The sequence below is a fragment of the Pelmatolapia mariae genome, linkage group LG2 (genome assembly GCF_036321145.2).
Source record: "Pelmatolapia mariae isolate MD_Pm_ZW linkage group LG2, Pm_UMD_F_2, whole genome shotgun sequence".
NCBI lineage: Eukaryota > Metazoa > Chordata > Actinopteri > Cichliformes > Cichlidae > Pelmatolapia > Pelmatolapia mariae.
Window position 1 is genome coordinate 2737209 of NC_086228.1, and position 17393 is coordinate 2754601.

Below are 17393 nucleotides of genomic sequence, written 5' to 3' on the forward strand. Positions count from 1 at the left end.
ACTGCATTTCAGCTAGTGGTGCTTGGGATCTTGTCAAAACTGATGTCAACATCCAAAGAAGAGCTTTGGAATCAATGTGCTTGAAGAAATTTGGAGAACTATTCCTGAAGACTACTTAAAGAAATTACAAGAATGCTTGACTAATAGAGTTCAGACTGTGTTGAAGAATAAGTTGGTCAAACCAAATACTGACTTTCAAACTTGTTAGAATTGTACAAACTCCAGTTTTTCCTTACTGTATCTCCACTTATGTTTGCACATGTTTCAATAAACCACTACACCCATTTTCCTAGCATTCTATTTTGTTTCCTAGCAAAGTACATTATCAACATTTCAAAACACCTCCATACTTTGATGTGTTCCACATTGTCCACAAAACACAGAAACATACCGTCCAACCAGCATTTAGTATTTTGGGATCTAGTCACCCCAGAGTTCTCAGTCGCTATACCCCAGTAGAGAATAAACAAAGGGACACCGTCAGTATTTCTAAGTGGCCAAAAATGACATATGTTTGCATTCAAGCGGCATAGTGTACCTTGGCAGTAGTAATTATCACAACAGGAAAGTAATAAGTATACAGAGCAGCAAGGCAGGCAGGAAATGTTAACAAATTCGTAGACAGAAAACTTTTTTTCCTAACCAATACTTCATCTAAGTGTCCTTTAACATTGACAGTTACCATACATGAACCGGTTTATTCTTGCAAGGATAATGCCAGCGCTCACTAATTGCTACGCGGTAGTGTAGTAGTTTAATTAAACACACTGTTTTTTTAACTAAAACCATAATGTAAAGCCTAACCCTGACCATAGCAGGCCTTGATCTTCTACAGCCCTTTGCTTTATTAGAGCAAAGTGTTGAGAACATTCTAGTTCCTAAAGCTTTGTCCTATTGCAATCCTCGATACAGATGTCTACACTCACCTACACACACACACACTTCTAATCTATTTGCTTTGTTTATTTCTCTCTTGTTAGTTCAATTTCATTCACTTAAACCTACTCTTATTGGAATTGGATTTTGATTATACTGATTACCATTCTTGTATACCTTGTGTTTCTGTTTCCGTGTGCACTAACAGTTGGTATCTAACTTAGTTGTCTCACTCGGTGTCTTTCCGTTTCTTTCTCACATACAAATGATCATATTTCTTTTTGAATCTCGCTTTCTTCCTTTCGTTGCTCTGTTTTTCCATTTACAAGCTACACTTCACTCAAGTTAAAAACACCGAGTGAAGTGTTCTTCGAATTCTTGCTATTTATCGTGAGTCAGCGGCCAGCAACCAATCTGTTGTGGCATTACCTTTATTGTGCGACTGACATGTCATGACACGATGGCAGCGCACACTCTCAATTACACACATATACATCCCATAGCGTGTGACGTGTCATTAACGCCACCATTAGCAGTGCAATAACGACCTAACAGATACGCACAAATCAGACTGCTATGGTCAAACACTTCCCACACCTCCCAGATGACACCCGTCCTTTCAGTTCCCGCCTGAGCCACAGGGGCCTTGCACCTTCTAATGAAGAGACCAAAATAGGTGTAACAAATGTCATCCATTCTTGATCTCATTCTACTTCTGCCCAGAGGACAGCAGTCCGGGTTGGACAGGACATGACGAGACATGACACAACACCATGCACTTGAGAAGAGGTCTTGTCACTGAGAAGTGTAGCTCTAAGCAGTGAGGTATTTCTCATCCATAAGCAAAGGGCCAAAATTGACTAGACTGGGAGACACGGCTTATCCTTGGTTATGACACTGGCATATTTCATTTGGCATTGGGATTAAACTGACTTTTATTAAAGCATAAAAGTAAACGCAGGAATAATTTTAATCGTTATTATTACCCAATATTGTGAACACAATTATTTAACAAAATGACAGATTGTAGGTTTTTAATATTACTTAAAATATGTGTCCTTAAAAAAGTAGATTTGTTTGTACTTTTTGATTTTTAACGTCATTGAAAAAACAAATAAAAGTGGATTAAACTAAACATGCCACAGCCTGGCAGGGAGTGAATCTGGAAAGACAAAAACAAGACCATTGTCATAAAATGTGTCAGAATAATAGTTTTTTTTTTTATCATGATTACCTTGTTTTAATAATCACTGGAGACCAAAATTGTAATTAAAATTAAAGTTTGATTAACTGAACAGCCCAATGTGACACATGAAGCCCAAGGCACCTGTCGAAATGCGCGGCTGACTAGCACTACTATGGGGGGTGTTTTTTTTAATGTTACCACGTTTTTTTTTTGTTTGTGTTCAAAATTACCAAATCAGTCATAACTCTTTATAAATATAAATCTGCTATCTAAAATTTTAATTTACTAAAAGAAATTATGAATGTTGCCGTTAGAGCTTTTCTTTAAGTGTCACATTTGTTTTTAAAAAAATCAAGATCAAGATTTGCAGGATTGTTGTCATCACTGGAGAACTAAATTTTAAATCAAACAGATATGATTTCTAATTTTTTCTTTTACTATTGTAAATACAAAAGGAGACATGCTGTGCTGTTTATCGCAGAGCTCTGGTAAGTGGTACAAAACAGCATCTGTAGTGTTCAAAGATTCAAAAGAATTTCCCAAATATGGGATAAATAAAGTACCACTGTCTGTCTCTCTCATTCTCTCTCTTCTCTGCTTATGTGTATATAAATTGCCTCATCATTTTCACAACAGATGTGCAGCCTTTAAAATGTGGAAGAAAAAATGGTAAAACCTGCTCCAAATATGAAAAAAATGCCAATTACTGCACTGAGCTGCCGGTCGTAGGATCCAGGTCCACAGAGCAGACAAAAATTCATCTCTCAGTCAAGGGTATATTTAACTGCAGGTAACCACAGCAACAACAAGTCTGCTTTATGCTATGGTACCTTCACCTGAAAAATAGATTTACAGGGTTTAAGTAAAAAAAAAAAAGATGACTTTTTAGCAGGTCACAGAATTTCCAAGGCAAACCTTGATCGGAACGGGAAGATTTTTGCTTTATTTATACATTTGTCATCTCGGTTGCCTAGAACGGCGAGGTGGCGAAATGTGTTCCATGGGCCAAATCAAGGTTGAAATCCTACATCTCAACCTTCATACTCTGCACCAGCTGTGTAATGTTTTAAACCTTGGTTTCACCTCGGGCAGCCCAGGGTAAGCAAACAAAGGATATTATTCATGTGATCATGGGGGAAAAACAAACCAAAAAAGAATGCTTCCACTGAGATTCTCACAACAGGAGCAATATATCATCATATACAAAATAATCAAAAGAAAGACCACAAAAGATTGTGGCATTTTTTGCCTCATCTATTGTTCCAATATACAAGGAAAACCAGGGGGGCATAGTACAAAGCAACCTAAGCAGGATTTGTTTGTATTATCTGGCTTGACAAAACCGCAGTCAGAGATAACAGGTTTCACAAAGGTGGTTAGCAACTTTCTTTGTTAACACAGTCTTTCTACTTAACGCTCTGTGTGTGCTCACATAAAAAGGAGGTGTTTGACGTGTCATTTGACTTTTCTTCTGCACAGAGTAGATCAATTAAGCACTGCCTGCTCCAATCACAGCCATAATTGAGGTGAGAGAGATTATAAAAAAATAAGAGTAACATGTAACTTTAACACTGTTGCTATGAGAATAGGAAAGAGAGAAGAAGAAAGAAGAAGAAAAGAGTAACTGTGTCGTTGTGAATTTTTGAGAAGTGCTGAAAATAAATATATTAAATAATATTAATATTTTTATTTTCATGCTCAATGTTTCTAACGTGACAGCTGGACATTAGAACTCTGTAACTTTAAATGTGATCAGTTAACACAAAAGGGTACTCGGTACCTTCGGGTACTTTATTAGTTACTCTGTCGTCTAATAAAGGAGACGTGGAAATCGCTTCAGTTTGTTACCAGATGAAAGTGAAATGAATTGTATTGATTAAACAGGGGATAAATAGCCTGCAAATATAAGTCAATCATCAAGTCGATCAATTTTCTAAACTGTGTTCTAGTAGCTTTGATTTCAGCAGTGTAAAAGAGACTTAGCAGTAGAATAGGGCCAGGCACAAAAACCTTTATACATTTTCTACATCACTAAATGAATACATGCAAATTCCAGCGACAATGTGAAGCACAGTTTGCGCTGTTGTAACTACAGCTGGGCTTTATTCGGTCGAGTTACCAAGGCGTGGCTTAACAAATTGCATATATGAATTGCGCCCTTTCAGCAGATGATCTATATCACGCTTACTGGAATCAGTTTAAAATGTGGCACTTCAAGCTGATTTTAAGCTCAAACTCTGAATATTACCTTCTCTAGACTAATTATGGGTTCAGCATAAGTTAACATGGTCAGGTTAAAAAGAGACACCTTCATGCCACTGTGGATGACTGAGAACTACACAGCCATGCTTCATGACACTGACTTTAAGCTCAACATACACTGTAGTTCCAGAAGTATTCCTTCACCCATCCAAATCATTGAATTTCTGTGTTTCAATCACTATAAAATCAAGCACATAGACATGCAGACAGCTTTTACAAACATTTGTGAAAGAATGGGTCCCTCTCAGCAGCTTGGTGAATTCCTCTGTGGTACTGTGATTGGATGCCACCTATGCAACAAGTCCAGTTGTGAAATTTTCTCTCTACTGAATATTCCACAGTCAACTGTTCATGTTATTATAACAAAGTGGAAGCAACTGGAAAAGACACTAACTCAGCCACAAAGTGGTAGGCCACAGAAAGACACATAGTGGGGTCAGCAGACGCCGAGGCACACACTGCACAGAGGTCACCAACTTCCGGCAGAGTCAGCCGCTACAGATGTCCAAGTTTAATGTGGCCTTCAGATTAGCTCAAGAACAGCGCGTAGAGAGCTTTATGGAATGGGTTTCCATGGCAGAGCACCTAAATCCAAGCCTTACATCAAGCACAATGAAAAGCCTTGGATGCCGTGGTGTAAAGCATGCCGCCGTTGGACTCTAGAGCTGTGAAGATGTATTCTCTGGAGCAACAAATCATGCTTCTCCATCTGGGAATCCAATGGACGAGTCTGGGTTGAAATAGATTGCTGGGGGCTCAGGAGGTAGAGCAGCTCATCTATTATCTCTATCAGTCGTTCAATTCCTGGCCGGTCCAGTCTGCATGCCTTGGGCAAGATACTGAACCCCTAGTTGCTCTTGATACATTCATTCAAATATGAATGTTATGATGATAGAAAGCTCTTAAATCTAGAATGTGTGTGTGAATGGTTGACTGAGACATGTTGATGTAAGCCCTTCGAGTGCTCAAGTAGAGTACAAAAGCACGATTTAAGAACTGATCCATTAATCTTGTGCCAGTGTGATACCATGATAGGATTCCACCTGTGCAACATGTCCTATGTTCATCTGTTGTTACTTAGGCTTATTTTCTGAAACTTATAATTCCTAAGATTTTGATGCATTGTAATCTCATGATATATGGAAGCCTACCTCAGCATGCTGCAAAATCAGCTGCAAACCCAATCTTTGCACAGCCCCCCTCACCCACCTTTCTGTTACTTGGGCAAGGACAGGGGGAACGTCAAAACATATATGGACATGTATAATGTAAGAAATGTGGCCTATATCTTTGCACGCAAAACACATTTAAATTCTGTAGCGGGGGAACGTGTTTAATTACAGCCTAGGAAGCAACTGACTCCACTGAGAGCGAGCGAGAAAAAAACACTTGATAACAGTGACATTTACAATCTGCCTCATTTATCAAAAGCTGCCAAAGCAGAGTCAAAGAGGGTCATTACATAGTAAACATAGATTAACTCAACTCTCACAAAACCCACACAAAATTGTCTGATAAATGATTTTTATTCTAAGAAAATTGCAAATGTCAGCATGCATTTCCCTGGACTCTGTCAATTAATAGTGTTGTTTGTTACCCAATATTTGTGTGTGCCCGTGTGTCTGCGAATAAAAGCCTGCGCCGGTGCTAAATAGCTGCCACGATCAGCATGCATTTCCCCAGCCTCTCCCTGTTATTTGTCTCATTTGTTACCCTGTGTTTTCATGTGCTGTGCATGCACCTGTGTGAACATCATTCCTAATAGCGAAGCACTTTTACTTTTATAGCACGGGGGAGGATTTGACAAAACTAAGCCGAGGTGCATTTTGGTTTTGTGTAGATGATGTCGAAGAGTGAATTCCAAGGGCACATCGGGTTCTGACAGGCCCGCACTTAGTCCCAAAACAACTCATAATCCCTTTCAATCTTTCACAAACACGGTTTATGCGCACAAACTCGTAATGCGGGGAAAATAACTAAATTAAGTGTTTAAACCAGATCCCTTTAATATATACGCAAGTCTGTGTGCCAAATGCTGGACCAGATGCTACTTTGAGTTGTAAACCCCTTTAAAGACATCCTTGCATGTTTAGGGGCCACATATACAAACCCAGATGAGCAGTTTCCTGTCTAAAAGAGCGAATGTGGGGATGGGGTGAGTGGGGCGCATTGAGGATCGGAGGAGTGGAGTGGAGTCGGCCCCAGGATATTCTTCAGCAACTCTGCTGCTCTATTGCTGCAGCTACGGGATGCTTTTGAGTGTCAGCAGCTGGCAGAGGCACAGAATGCCAGGGAGAAGACAAAGATAAAGAGGGATCGGAAGAAGAGGGGAGGGATTGTATTTAATCTCACCGCCATTTATTTTTAATAGCATGCAGCTGCTTTGTTCTCTCTTTGATCATCAGCAGTACAGGTTGACAGTAACTCGGTGGAATGCACGAACACACAGACAAGCATGTGTGCATGAATATACACAAAGAAGAATACAAAACTTGCATTCTCTATTTTGCTTTACTTTAATTTTGTGGAAATTCGTACTTGTTTACACTATTTCTTTACTCTTCTGTGTCCCCTGTGCAGAACAGCTATGCTATTGGTCCACGAAGAGACCACAAACAAATGTGCATTCCTTCTGAGAGGCATGGTGTCACCGACTGCTGCAAGTCATAAGCACCACTAGGAAAGGAATATGTGGTAGGTACAATCTGCTACCCTAATTCAAACCACCACTGTGTAAGAGTCACAGCCAAGAATAAGAAGAAGGAGTGAAGCATCATAAATGAGAACACTGACTGGCTTCCTACTGGGGATCACAGTTGAAAGTTGTTGGAAGCCTTGCTTTAAGGACTAGAGGCACCTCTACTCGTAATCACACATCAGATGGAAGAGACAAATATATTGCTTCTTCAACCGTGTACCCACGGGATGTTTATCTGAAAGGGAAATGCTACTACTGTGCAGCTAAACATGTTCACAAGCCACTTAGGGTGCTATAAACTAGTTTGTCACTGTAGAGGGAACTTCTTAAAGTTGAATTAGTATTTAGGGCCTGAACATGGCAAGTAGGAAAATGAAAAAAAAAATATAATTTGGGTCCAAATGTGGATCTGCAACAAATCGTTGGGGGCTGAGTTCCAACAGCAATGCCCATCATGAGTTTGACACTGCTAAAATCGGTGGACAGCTCACTCTGAATGGAAAGATGCCTTTAGGGGATGTTTGTGTGGCCGAGTAAACACACACCTAAGCCGAGGAGCGATTTGAAATAGTCACACTTTCATCACGTAAGACTTTACACTGGTTCCTTTGATCTTTTCATGGAGGATTCTGCAAACACAGTCACACAGAAGGCTGCTCTCTCCAGAGGGTTAGGGTGAGTCCCTGAATCCTGCTGAAGAGGACATATTATGAGAGGTTGCTGCTGCTGCTTTTCTCACAGATATTTGGAAGTCTCCCCAAAGAATGGAGAGGACAGAGAAAACAAAGGAAGTCTCTCTAGCATAAAGCTTCTTCCCAGCCACCTCACAGTGGGTTTTCCTTGCCATTCGGTCTTGAATACAGACAGCGGAGGTAATCGTGCCAGGATACGAGTGGCAGAGTTTGGCCAGAGTTTTTGGACAAGGCATTCCTTGGCCACTGTAGTGATTTGTCAAATCAAAGTCAATGGAGAAAAGGGAATGCAAAATGAGGGAAACATGGCCACACAGGATATATAGTGCAGCTCTTCAGATTTCAGTGGCCTCATTCTGGTAATATAGGCACACGCGTGCACATTTGACCATATCTCTGAAAACGAGAGGCCAGACCTATAGAACCCAGATAGCTGGCAAAGCCTGTGTGCAGTCTAAAATGAAGTCACGCCCCATGAGCTTGGTCTCAAATCCATAGAGGGGGCCTGAACATAACACAAAGGTGTGATATGACCACTAAAGCAACAATACAGGGCCAGCAAGGGTGAAAGAAATGGGGAGAAAGCGAATGTGAGTGAAAGAGCAGACATGAAAGGTGTGACAGAAAAGCAAAGAAGGACATCAAAGAAAGTGAGAAAAAAAGTGAGAGACAGAAAGAGAGAGCAACAGATACACAATTGAGAAGGGACAGTAGATGATGTTGAGTGTTGTCCAGGCAGTGAGGTAGATAGGTGGGTGGTGGATTCTCTCTGTGACACTGATTTCAAGCCCTGGGGGTAAAACAGCAGAGAATGTAGAAGGGCCCATTTAGATCCATCTGAAAGGAAAGGCCACAGCTTCTAGAGACTGCAGTGGCTGTGATAATGCCTGCTGTCTCGAGGTGGACCTGCAGGGATGACACACCCCTGGGATGTGCTAAATAGGAGCCGCAGAAAGGACTTGGAGAGAGACAAAGAGATGTACTATGAGTTGAAAGATCAGAGAGACAGTGAGGTGAATACAACAAAGAGAAAGTGAAGTAGGAGAGTATGGGGAAGTGTGCCTCTGCACATCGCTCAGAGTGATGTTTTACACTTTTGTCATATTTTTATATCTGTCGTGGGTTCAATTTGGAAGCGATTCAAACTGCTAACAAACCAGCTGAAAAAAACCAGACAGGGAAATGAAACTTGTCACAGTTTTATGTATAAAATAAATCCAACCAATGCGTCTCTCGTATTCGGCTTTCATGGGAGTCAGATTTGCGCCTTATTGGGATCACTCGTGTTTTCAAATGCATGGCTTTGTGGTGTTAAATAGTGAACACTTGTAATGAGCTTTCCAGGCTGCTGCATGTTATGTTGAGAAAAAGACTGTGTTATTTGGCTGTGCTTATCCAAGCAGACTAGGTAATAAGTGTGTAATGGGGAAATAGTGGAGTTGATATCCAATGAAAGTGGGGGGTCTGTTGGAAGACACAACTGAGCCCGCTTTATCAGGATCTCCAAAGAGCCATTTCAGACAGCTAGTTTTCAAACACTAGAAATAAACTGAAATGAAAAAGGGCTGCACAAATCTGCAGTATGTTTGGACTGACATAGGAGCATAAAAAAAAAGTAAAAAAATCAAGGATTTCAGCCACATGCAGGAACATATTGCACAATTCATCTTTCAACCAGATAAACAGACCAAATTCCTAAATGCTTCATTCAGCCGCCCATGAATGAACGTTAGCTGACTGATTATCTCTTAGCAAGGCAGAGGTCATTTTGTTCTGTTGCTATTTCAAATGAATGATACCTTGCAAGTCACATGGGGCGATAATCTCTCAATATCGTTGAGTTATTTCTTTAATTATAGGAAACTGCACTCAGTGAACACAACGCAACATGCTGTATAGTTCAAACATTAATGTGAAATGCAGAAAGCAGATGAGCTTTTGTGATAAATTTTTCATTTGATATGTATGCAGATGTATCTTATACTACCTTTTAAAAAATGAATACTACAAAATCCAGAGAAAAATCTCATCGTTGGTGAATTCCAAAGGACACTGCAAATATGCTTCCAAAATCAGATGATGCTTTCAATTTAATTTACAGCGCTGAGCAAAAGTCATGAACTGCTCCTGAAAGTCTTTCAAGTTTTTTGAATTTTTTTATTTGGACACTGGCTGCTTTTCACTCATTTGCAGTCCAGTTCTTGTACCTTTTCATCTGAAATGATGAAAAAAATTGTTATATTGAACTGAAATAACAAATTTTTGAAGACATATAATAACATTTTTAATTAGCTGAAATCTTGGCATGGTGTACAGTGTGTGCTTAAAGACACTTGACAAGCGGAGGACAAAAGAAGTGTCAGGCCTAAAACACTGTCTACAGTGGATGAGCTGTATCTGAAGTACAGAGAAATTGTGCAAAGATCTGATGCAGGACCCAAGAGAACCATCCAATCTTCATCTGATCCATCTAATGCTTGGCCTTAGTGGAAAGATGACTCCGCTATTATAAAGGCAGAGGTATGCTAAATTACACAAGAACTGAAAACCAGTGAAAACAGGTCTTATGAAATGATGCATCTGAATTAGAAATGTATGCTTCAAATTATTCTCAGTGTGTACAGAGGAGGTCAGGAGCTCCATTATGGTTTGAGGCTGCATTCAAGCCTCAAGTGTTCAGGATCTTGTCAAAACTGATAAAATTACGAAAGCAGAAAAGTACCATCAGACATTGATCCACCATGCAGCAGCATCTGGAAAGCCTCTGATTGGTGATGGCTTTATTTTTCAGCATGGCCAAGATCCCAAACGCACTGCCAATGGAATATAAGCATGTCTGGCTAGAAAAACACCCAGTGGAACACTAACAGTCATGGACTGACCTCCCCAAACTCCAGACATCATTATTGAACATTATCAATATTATTGAAGCAGTATGGGATCATCATGAGAGGGACTGGAACAAAAGGCAGCCAAAATCCAAATCCATTCATAAATACTTCTTACAAAAACTACAAGAAATCTTGCCTGAGAGAGTTCAGGCTATGTTGAAAAATAAAGGTGGTTATACCAAATATTGACTTTAAAGCTTCTTATAATTGTGCAAACTCTGTTTTTTCCATATATACAGTATTTCCATGTATTCATTTACACGTAAAGGAACAAGACAGTAAAAACCATTATTTGATTATTAGTTATTCTACAAGACAATATAAACTGAGTCTTCATTTACCTTTAAACTACTAGTATATATTCAAAAAACTTAAATCATATCACATGCACATCTGAGCTCAGTGGGTGCTCTATTCCCACCTGTGCTGGACTCAAGCTTTGCTTTCTTACACATGACTCTAATGACAGGTGTAAGGGTGAGTCAATATGCATTAGCACACCAAAGAACTGCAAATTGGTTTGTGTTACACAGAACCATTAAAGCAAAATAAAAATGTGAGAAAATCTTTAGATGACCTCAGAACGTCTTGACAACTCAAAACAGAAAAATGCCAGGATGGCTTACCTACTCAATCACAGCTGATCGTATTTTTCGTGTGGTTTTATCAGCTATTAATCAATAATACTACAAATCAGTTTCAGATATCAAACTGTTCCTCTTTGGGTTTATTTAGTTTTTTTTCTTTTTAGAAAATCAATAGAACAAAAAGTCAATATTCTGAAATCCGTCAACCAGCTACTATCTGTAAGGAAAATAAAGTATCTCGCTTCTATCTTACCGCTAAAGTACTCGATAACGACAAAATATGAACACATTGTTTCCATCCCTCGTTATCTCACATGCTAGTTATAAAAATATCTAGTTGGAGGATCATGGAAACTCTGTCTGCTGCTTCTTTCGCTCTATCTTTCTCACACTCAACTCCTTCTCTTTCTCCATCCTTCCAGCACCATTCCTCCTCCCGTAGTGTCACAGTCCATATGGTGCTGCAACACTGTTGGTCTCCTGTGGCCACACTTCCCACGATGCATCTGCGGCTCTGGGCTTTCGAGGGAGCCGATAGGCTGAGAGGACTTTGGTATCGACCAGCTATTGCCTGGTGTGAGGTCAGCTCAGTGCAGCATTGGAGTGTGTCCGAATCTACACACACCACTGCTTCCAGTCTTTCATCCATTCTGCCAATCAATCCTCCATTTTCTGCTGTTACCTTTGCCTCAGAAGAAGTATGTTCTTCTGTTGTATTCCTTTCTTCCAAAACCTTTCTCCCCTGTGAGTGTGCCATTGCACATTTTCTTCTTTAAACTACTGCCCGATTGATCCATTTCTCAAATTTCTTGAGACCACATGCAGTTAGAATCTGCTACCGTAGCTTTACACCTTTTCTTTAAAGCTTTAATGACGATATTCTATTTGCAAAATACCACCAAGGATTCTTCAACATACTATACACATTTATTTATGCATTTGTTTGACGGAGGTGGGGGGGATTTTGTTTTTTATCTATCGTAGTCATTGTAGTGTTGTATTACTCTGAGCTGGCTTCCTCCTCTGTCTGTGTCCATGCAGAGAAAACAGAGCTTAGTAGAGATCAATCCCATTGAGTCTGACTCCTTTCACTAGCCAAGGATCAATACTGCCTGTTTCATGTCCCCCTGCAATACACGTGCACACGCACACACAAATCCACACATACACATACACACACAGTTTAAAGACATGGGCTACGAAGGCTGACCCACCCCTTTAAAAATGACCTATCGGCCTATCGGCTAGCTTGCTCACCGGGGGATACAGAAGTTCATTATGACAGCCTTGCCAGTGTTAAAGGTCTGCTTTGGTCCTCCTCCGCAAAGTGCAGGATCTGATTACATTAACAGCTTGCTAACAGAAGCAAGAAACGCATAGTGGCTAAAAGTAGCGTACAGCTGGAAGCCTTTTTCACATGCAACAACGTGGCCGTTCACAATGTGATAGAATTTTTTTACGTAATGCTGGATCACAGAAAAGGAGTGGAAAGGCTTTTGAAGTCTATGACTACGCTAGGCTCACCCACCTGTGCTGGACAGAACAATACTGGAGTTACGCAGGCATCAGAAATAATTGTTCAGATTTTGACAGGGAAATGTTACCCCCAAGAGCTTTGAGTTTCGCTTTTTAATCTCAATTAGTAGTCGTCATCTCCTATTACCCTGGATGCATATTGCCTGCAAAAAACCCCAAACTCTCTTCTATGCTTAATACAAAGCTGTATTTTATGCAAGTAAATTATGCATAATGCAAATTATTATTCCAAAAAATCATATGACATTTTGGGAAATGTGTTATTGCTCTTTTGCTGAGTGAATCTGAACCTTTGCTTCATTGCCCTAAAATATTTAAGGCAACGAAGGTACAAATAAAAAAACAAAGAGATGCTATATCACAGAAATGTCAAACTCATTTTATATCATGAGCTACATACGGCTTTGATGTTAAGTAGGCCGGACCAGTGACCATTATAAATGTGTAAAATTGCAGAAAAAGTTCTGTTAGTTCATCATTCCTCGCCTACTGAACTACCAGAACTGCAATAAAATATAAATTTTTAATAAATTCACAGACAATGCCCCTTTTAGTAGAAAGTAGAAAAACAAGAACTTTTCTGTCATTTAATCTGTTACTTGATTACTTTGGGGTAGTATGAATGGCAATTGAGGAGGGTCCTTTATTGAGTGGAAAAGCTGTAAACCAGTGGGCCTGTTTGGAGTCTTTGCGAGGCCGATTCTGGTCCCGGGCCTTATGTTTGACAGCCCTGCTATAGCTGTTTATTGTGTTGCATTTGCTCAGTGTATATGCAATGTGCAAAAATAAGACATAATTCAATACACCTTCTTAACCAACAGCATGTTATTTTTATATCATTAATTTTATCTGAATACATAAATAAGCCTCTTAGGTCTTGTTAGGTGGATTTCTAACCTTTGGGCAAATAAGCAAAAAAGCAAATAAGTGTGTTTCCCAAAACAGATGTCCTTTGAGGTCATAAAGGTAACGTGATTTTCTCAGTAATGTCTTGAGTCCAGCATAGAGTGGGTGCATAAATATATATATGTACAGGGGATTTTAGGGCAAACTGACCTTGCCTAGAATACTCATCAGCCTCATGGTGAACCAGGTCCGTCACACACCCGCCGTAGTGCAGCCTCTGCTCATGGTCGAAGGCCTTGAGCGTTTCACTCGAGCTGTAGGACTTCTGGGTAGGCACACGACACTCATCGGTGTCCAGGGAGGAGGTGTTATACTGGGAGTCTTTGGAGCAGCGGCCCCTGGTCAGTGAGCGATTTCTGCGGTCCTTCAGATCCATGCTGATGTTGTGTGGGGGGGGTTGAATGCAGTGAGAAGAAGACACAGAGTAGACGGAGGAGAAGGCAGTGACGGGAGAGGGAGGGCTCTCCTAAGGGCCTCCCTAATGTCAGTCTTCACTTCAGTCACCTGGAAAACAGAGACAGGAAGAGGAAGAGATGGAGAGATGGGAAAAGACAGAGAAAGGTTGGTCTAAAATTAATGGATGCACTGCTGTGACTCACTCTCGCCTCGCACTCCCAGCAGAATATACAGACAAAGTAAGACAGGAGCAAACAGCATGAGTGGACATGAGTAGCCGGGCAAATATAAAACACATTAGAGTATTGATGCAGGATAAGTAAGGCTATTGTAGGTACCATTAGGATTTCCACAGATTAACTTGTTAATTTGTGTGATTAAGGTGAACTCTTAAAAAGGAAAGAGTCACACTGCTCCTCCAGTCACTTACTGCAACTGTAACTTGATAGCAGGGCAATAAAACCCCCAAGTCCCCATTGTTTCTCTTCCTTTCTACTTTTACTCTCTGACCCCTCTCATGTCTTTGATGGTTCTCTTTTAATTAGTAACAGCAGCCACAACACAAAGTCTTCCAGCAAACTTTACCGAGCAAGCAACAAGAGCAACAAGGCAAGTTCTCAACTCCGCAAGGAAAACAAACCGCTTTTTCTTCAACCTGCAGCCTCACACACACACACACACACACACACACACACACACACACACACACACGCACACACACACACACACGAGTTGAAGCCACAACTCTTCTGAGCCTGGCTCATCATAACCTGACCAAGGGAGCACTGCCAGCTCGTGGAGCTGCGCACCAAGGAATTTCCTTCTCTTTCATGCACTAGTAATTTCCCATACACAGGTATCCCAGTGAAATTGTGCACAGCTAAGCTTTGCTTTTATTAATGTACATAAACTGGTTTTGTTCACTGAGATGTATTATTATGTATCCTACAGTCAAAGCTTGCATTTCACATTTTGTTTTGTTTTCATCTAAAACATGTGTTCACGTGGTGCGCATTGAACATATGGAGGCATATCACATAATCTTCCTGGTGCATGCTTGCCCTCGCTCACATACACAAAGCTCCCTTTTAGTTCTTTAGGTGGGTACATTTAGTAAAACTGTAATTACCTTTATAAATAAATGTGTTCAAATACACTCTAATTCCTTTATTACTGCACAGGAGTGAATGCTGCCAACCTCTGCTATTAAAAACTCCCAAATCCTTAAATATATAGTTTATTGCACTTTAGGAAAGCGATGAATCAGACAATATAAATTTCCAGTCTTTTTTATTAAACTTAAATATTAACTGAATGACAAAATGTGCAATCCATCACTAAAGAGAATTATTTGGTGCAGATGTTTTCCTTCAGTCTAAGGTGGCTCCTCTAATTTGGTTTCCTTCCTTTTTTCAGAGCTCCCTGTTGCGCTTACGCTTTGCGGGGCGAAACAGAGCTGTTAGCACTGTGGTCCACAGAGACAGTCAGCCATTGACCGCGCTGATGAAAAATGGTCAGATGGCATTTAAATCTATTAGAACAGAGAGGGACTCAAATGCGGTCATCCTAAACCAATGCCGGCGGAGGTATGCACACAACGAAAGTGGACAAGTGCAGGTGCATTATCGAGACTAAAAAGAAATAATAATAATAAAAAAAGATGCAAAAGGCAAGAAAGAAAGAAAGAAAGAAAGAAAAGCAACAGGAAGGATGGAAGAAGAGGAGAAATGACTTGAGGGCATTGCTAGTCTCTCCCTCATTATCAGAGTGGGAATGAATCCGGCTCCCTTAGAGGCTTTGAGGGATAATCAAACACACCCAAACACAGATACACGCAAACAGAACATCACTAACACACATATTCAGTCCAGCGATACCTGAGACAACGGAGTCTCCTAAACTTGACATAAACTGTAAAACAGCCTGTAAGGCAACTAAACATTTGTATTATGACACTGCGTCTATGATACACGATAATGACGCTAATAAAGCTTGATGCAAGTTTTGCAGCCTTGAGGAATGCATTACGCTGGCGTCCAAGGATCAAAGTACAACGATATGACAACAACCAAACAGCCAGCTGTAATTGACAGGCACACTTCCTCCAGCTATAGCTACTATGGGATATTTATGGTAATAAACAGGTAATGGAACCCATGGTTCCATTACTTGTGGCTGAAAAAAGTCCGATCCACCCACAGAATTACAGCGTTGCATTGCATTTGCACCAAAAATACTGCTCAGTCTTAATAGTTTTTATCAATATGAGAGCAGACAAGGGCATCTCTAAAGGACAGGCATCATTTCTTTTTTGAATATGTGATGTAATTAATTACATGCAGGAGCAGAGGAAGAATTAGAAGAGAGAGGAGAAGGAGAGACAAGTATACAGAATGTGAGTCAATCTATTCAATGAGGGCTCATTTTAAAATGCTTAGAAGGTAGTATTGAAAAGTGCCCTGCTATGTCCATTGATTAACAGTAGGTATTAAGTCTCATAAAGAGCTCATTATGCTTGGGCATCCATCACACAGGCTATTAGGAGTTCGACCTTAATGTGTTTGTACCTTGAATGGAGGGCGAGGAAATAGAGAGCGATACTGGCTCAGAAAATGTGGGGACATTCAGACTGGGGTTAAAGAAATAATGGCCAAACGAGTCTCCGTGTGGAGCTGTGGGTGTGCACAGGTGGGTGACAAATTAAAGGAAAAAACAAAACCAGAAAAGGACCCCATTGATCTTTACAGTGAAGAGCTCTTGTGTATGCTCCTGGGCATTCTGCTGGAATGGTTTAGGTCTACTTGAGAGACGTGTGACCACAAACGAATACAGCGGTACTCTGTGTGATCAGATTTATCCTACCCCCTCACATTTCTATCCTCACGGGAGTGGTCTCTTCCAGGGTGACAATGCCACCATCTATAGGGCATGACGGGTCACTGAATGGTTTGAAAAGTATAAAACGGATGTGAATCATATGCCATGGCCTTTGCAGTCGCACAGCTCTCAACTTGATCGAGTATGGTAGATTCTGGACTGACAGCTCTGTCCGCTGCCATCGTTAAAAACGTCAAATGAGGGAATATCTGTGGTGTACTGTAGAGTTTCTGAGCCTGTGCCATGGCACATTAAAGCTGTTCTACCAGCATATATTGAGCCAAAAATGTAGGCAAAGTTGGTCAATTTACATTAGATGAAAACTTGGATGTCAAATCGGCTGAGAAAACAGAATTACACTGATGATGCAGTCGTGTTTAATGTCTTAATGGGAGCTGTTTTTTGTGTGTTAATACAAAGAAAGTGTCAACTCCTAAAGCGTATGTTGTGGCTAATATTAATCTATCTTTGTATGGCTTGCACGTA

General features: G+C 40.4%; 1 protein-coding gene across 15 annotated transcripts in view; it reads right to left on the bottom strand.

Moving 5' to 3' along the window:
• Positions 1-17393, bottom strand: part of tenm2a (teneurin transmembrane protein 2a) — a 215261-nt gene that overhangs the window by 147403 nt on the left and 50465 nt on the right. For all 15 annotated transcript variants that reach the window (XM_063490233.1, XM_063490224.1, XM_063490215.1 and 12 more), the window contains exon 2: positions 13785-14138. In XM_063490233.1, the coding sequence (XP_063346303.1) occupies positions 13785-14010 (226 nt within the window). In that variant the 5' untranslated portion in view covers positions 14011-14138. The remainder of the gene's footprint in view (positions 1-13784; positions 14139-17393) is intronic.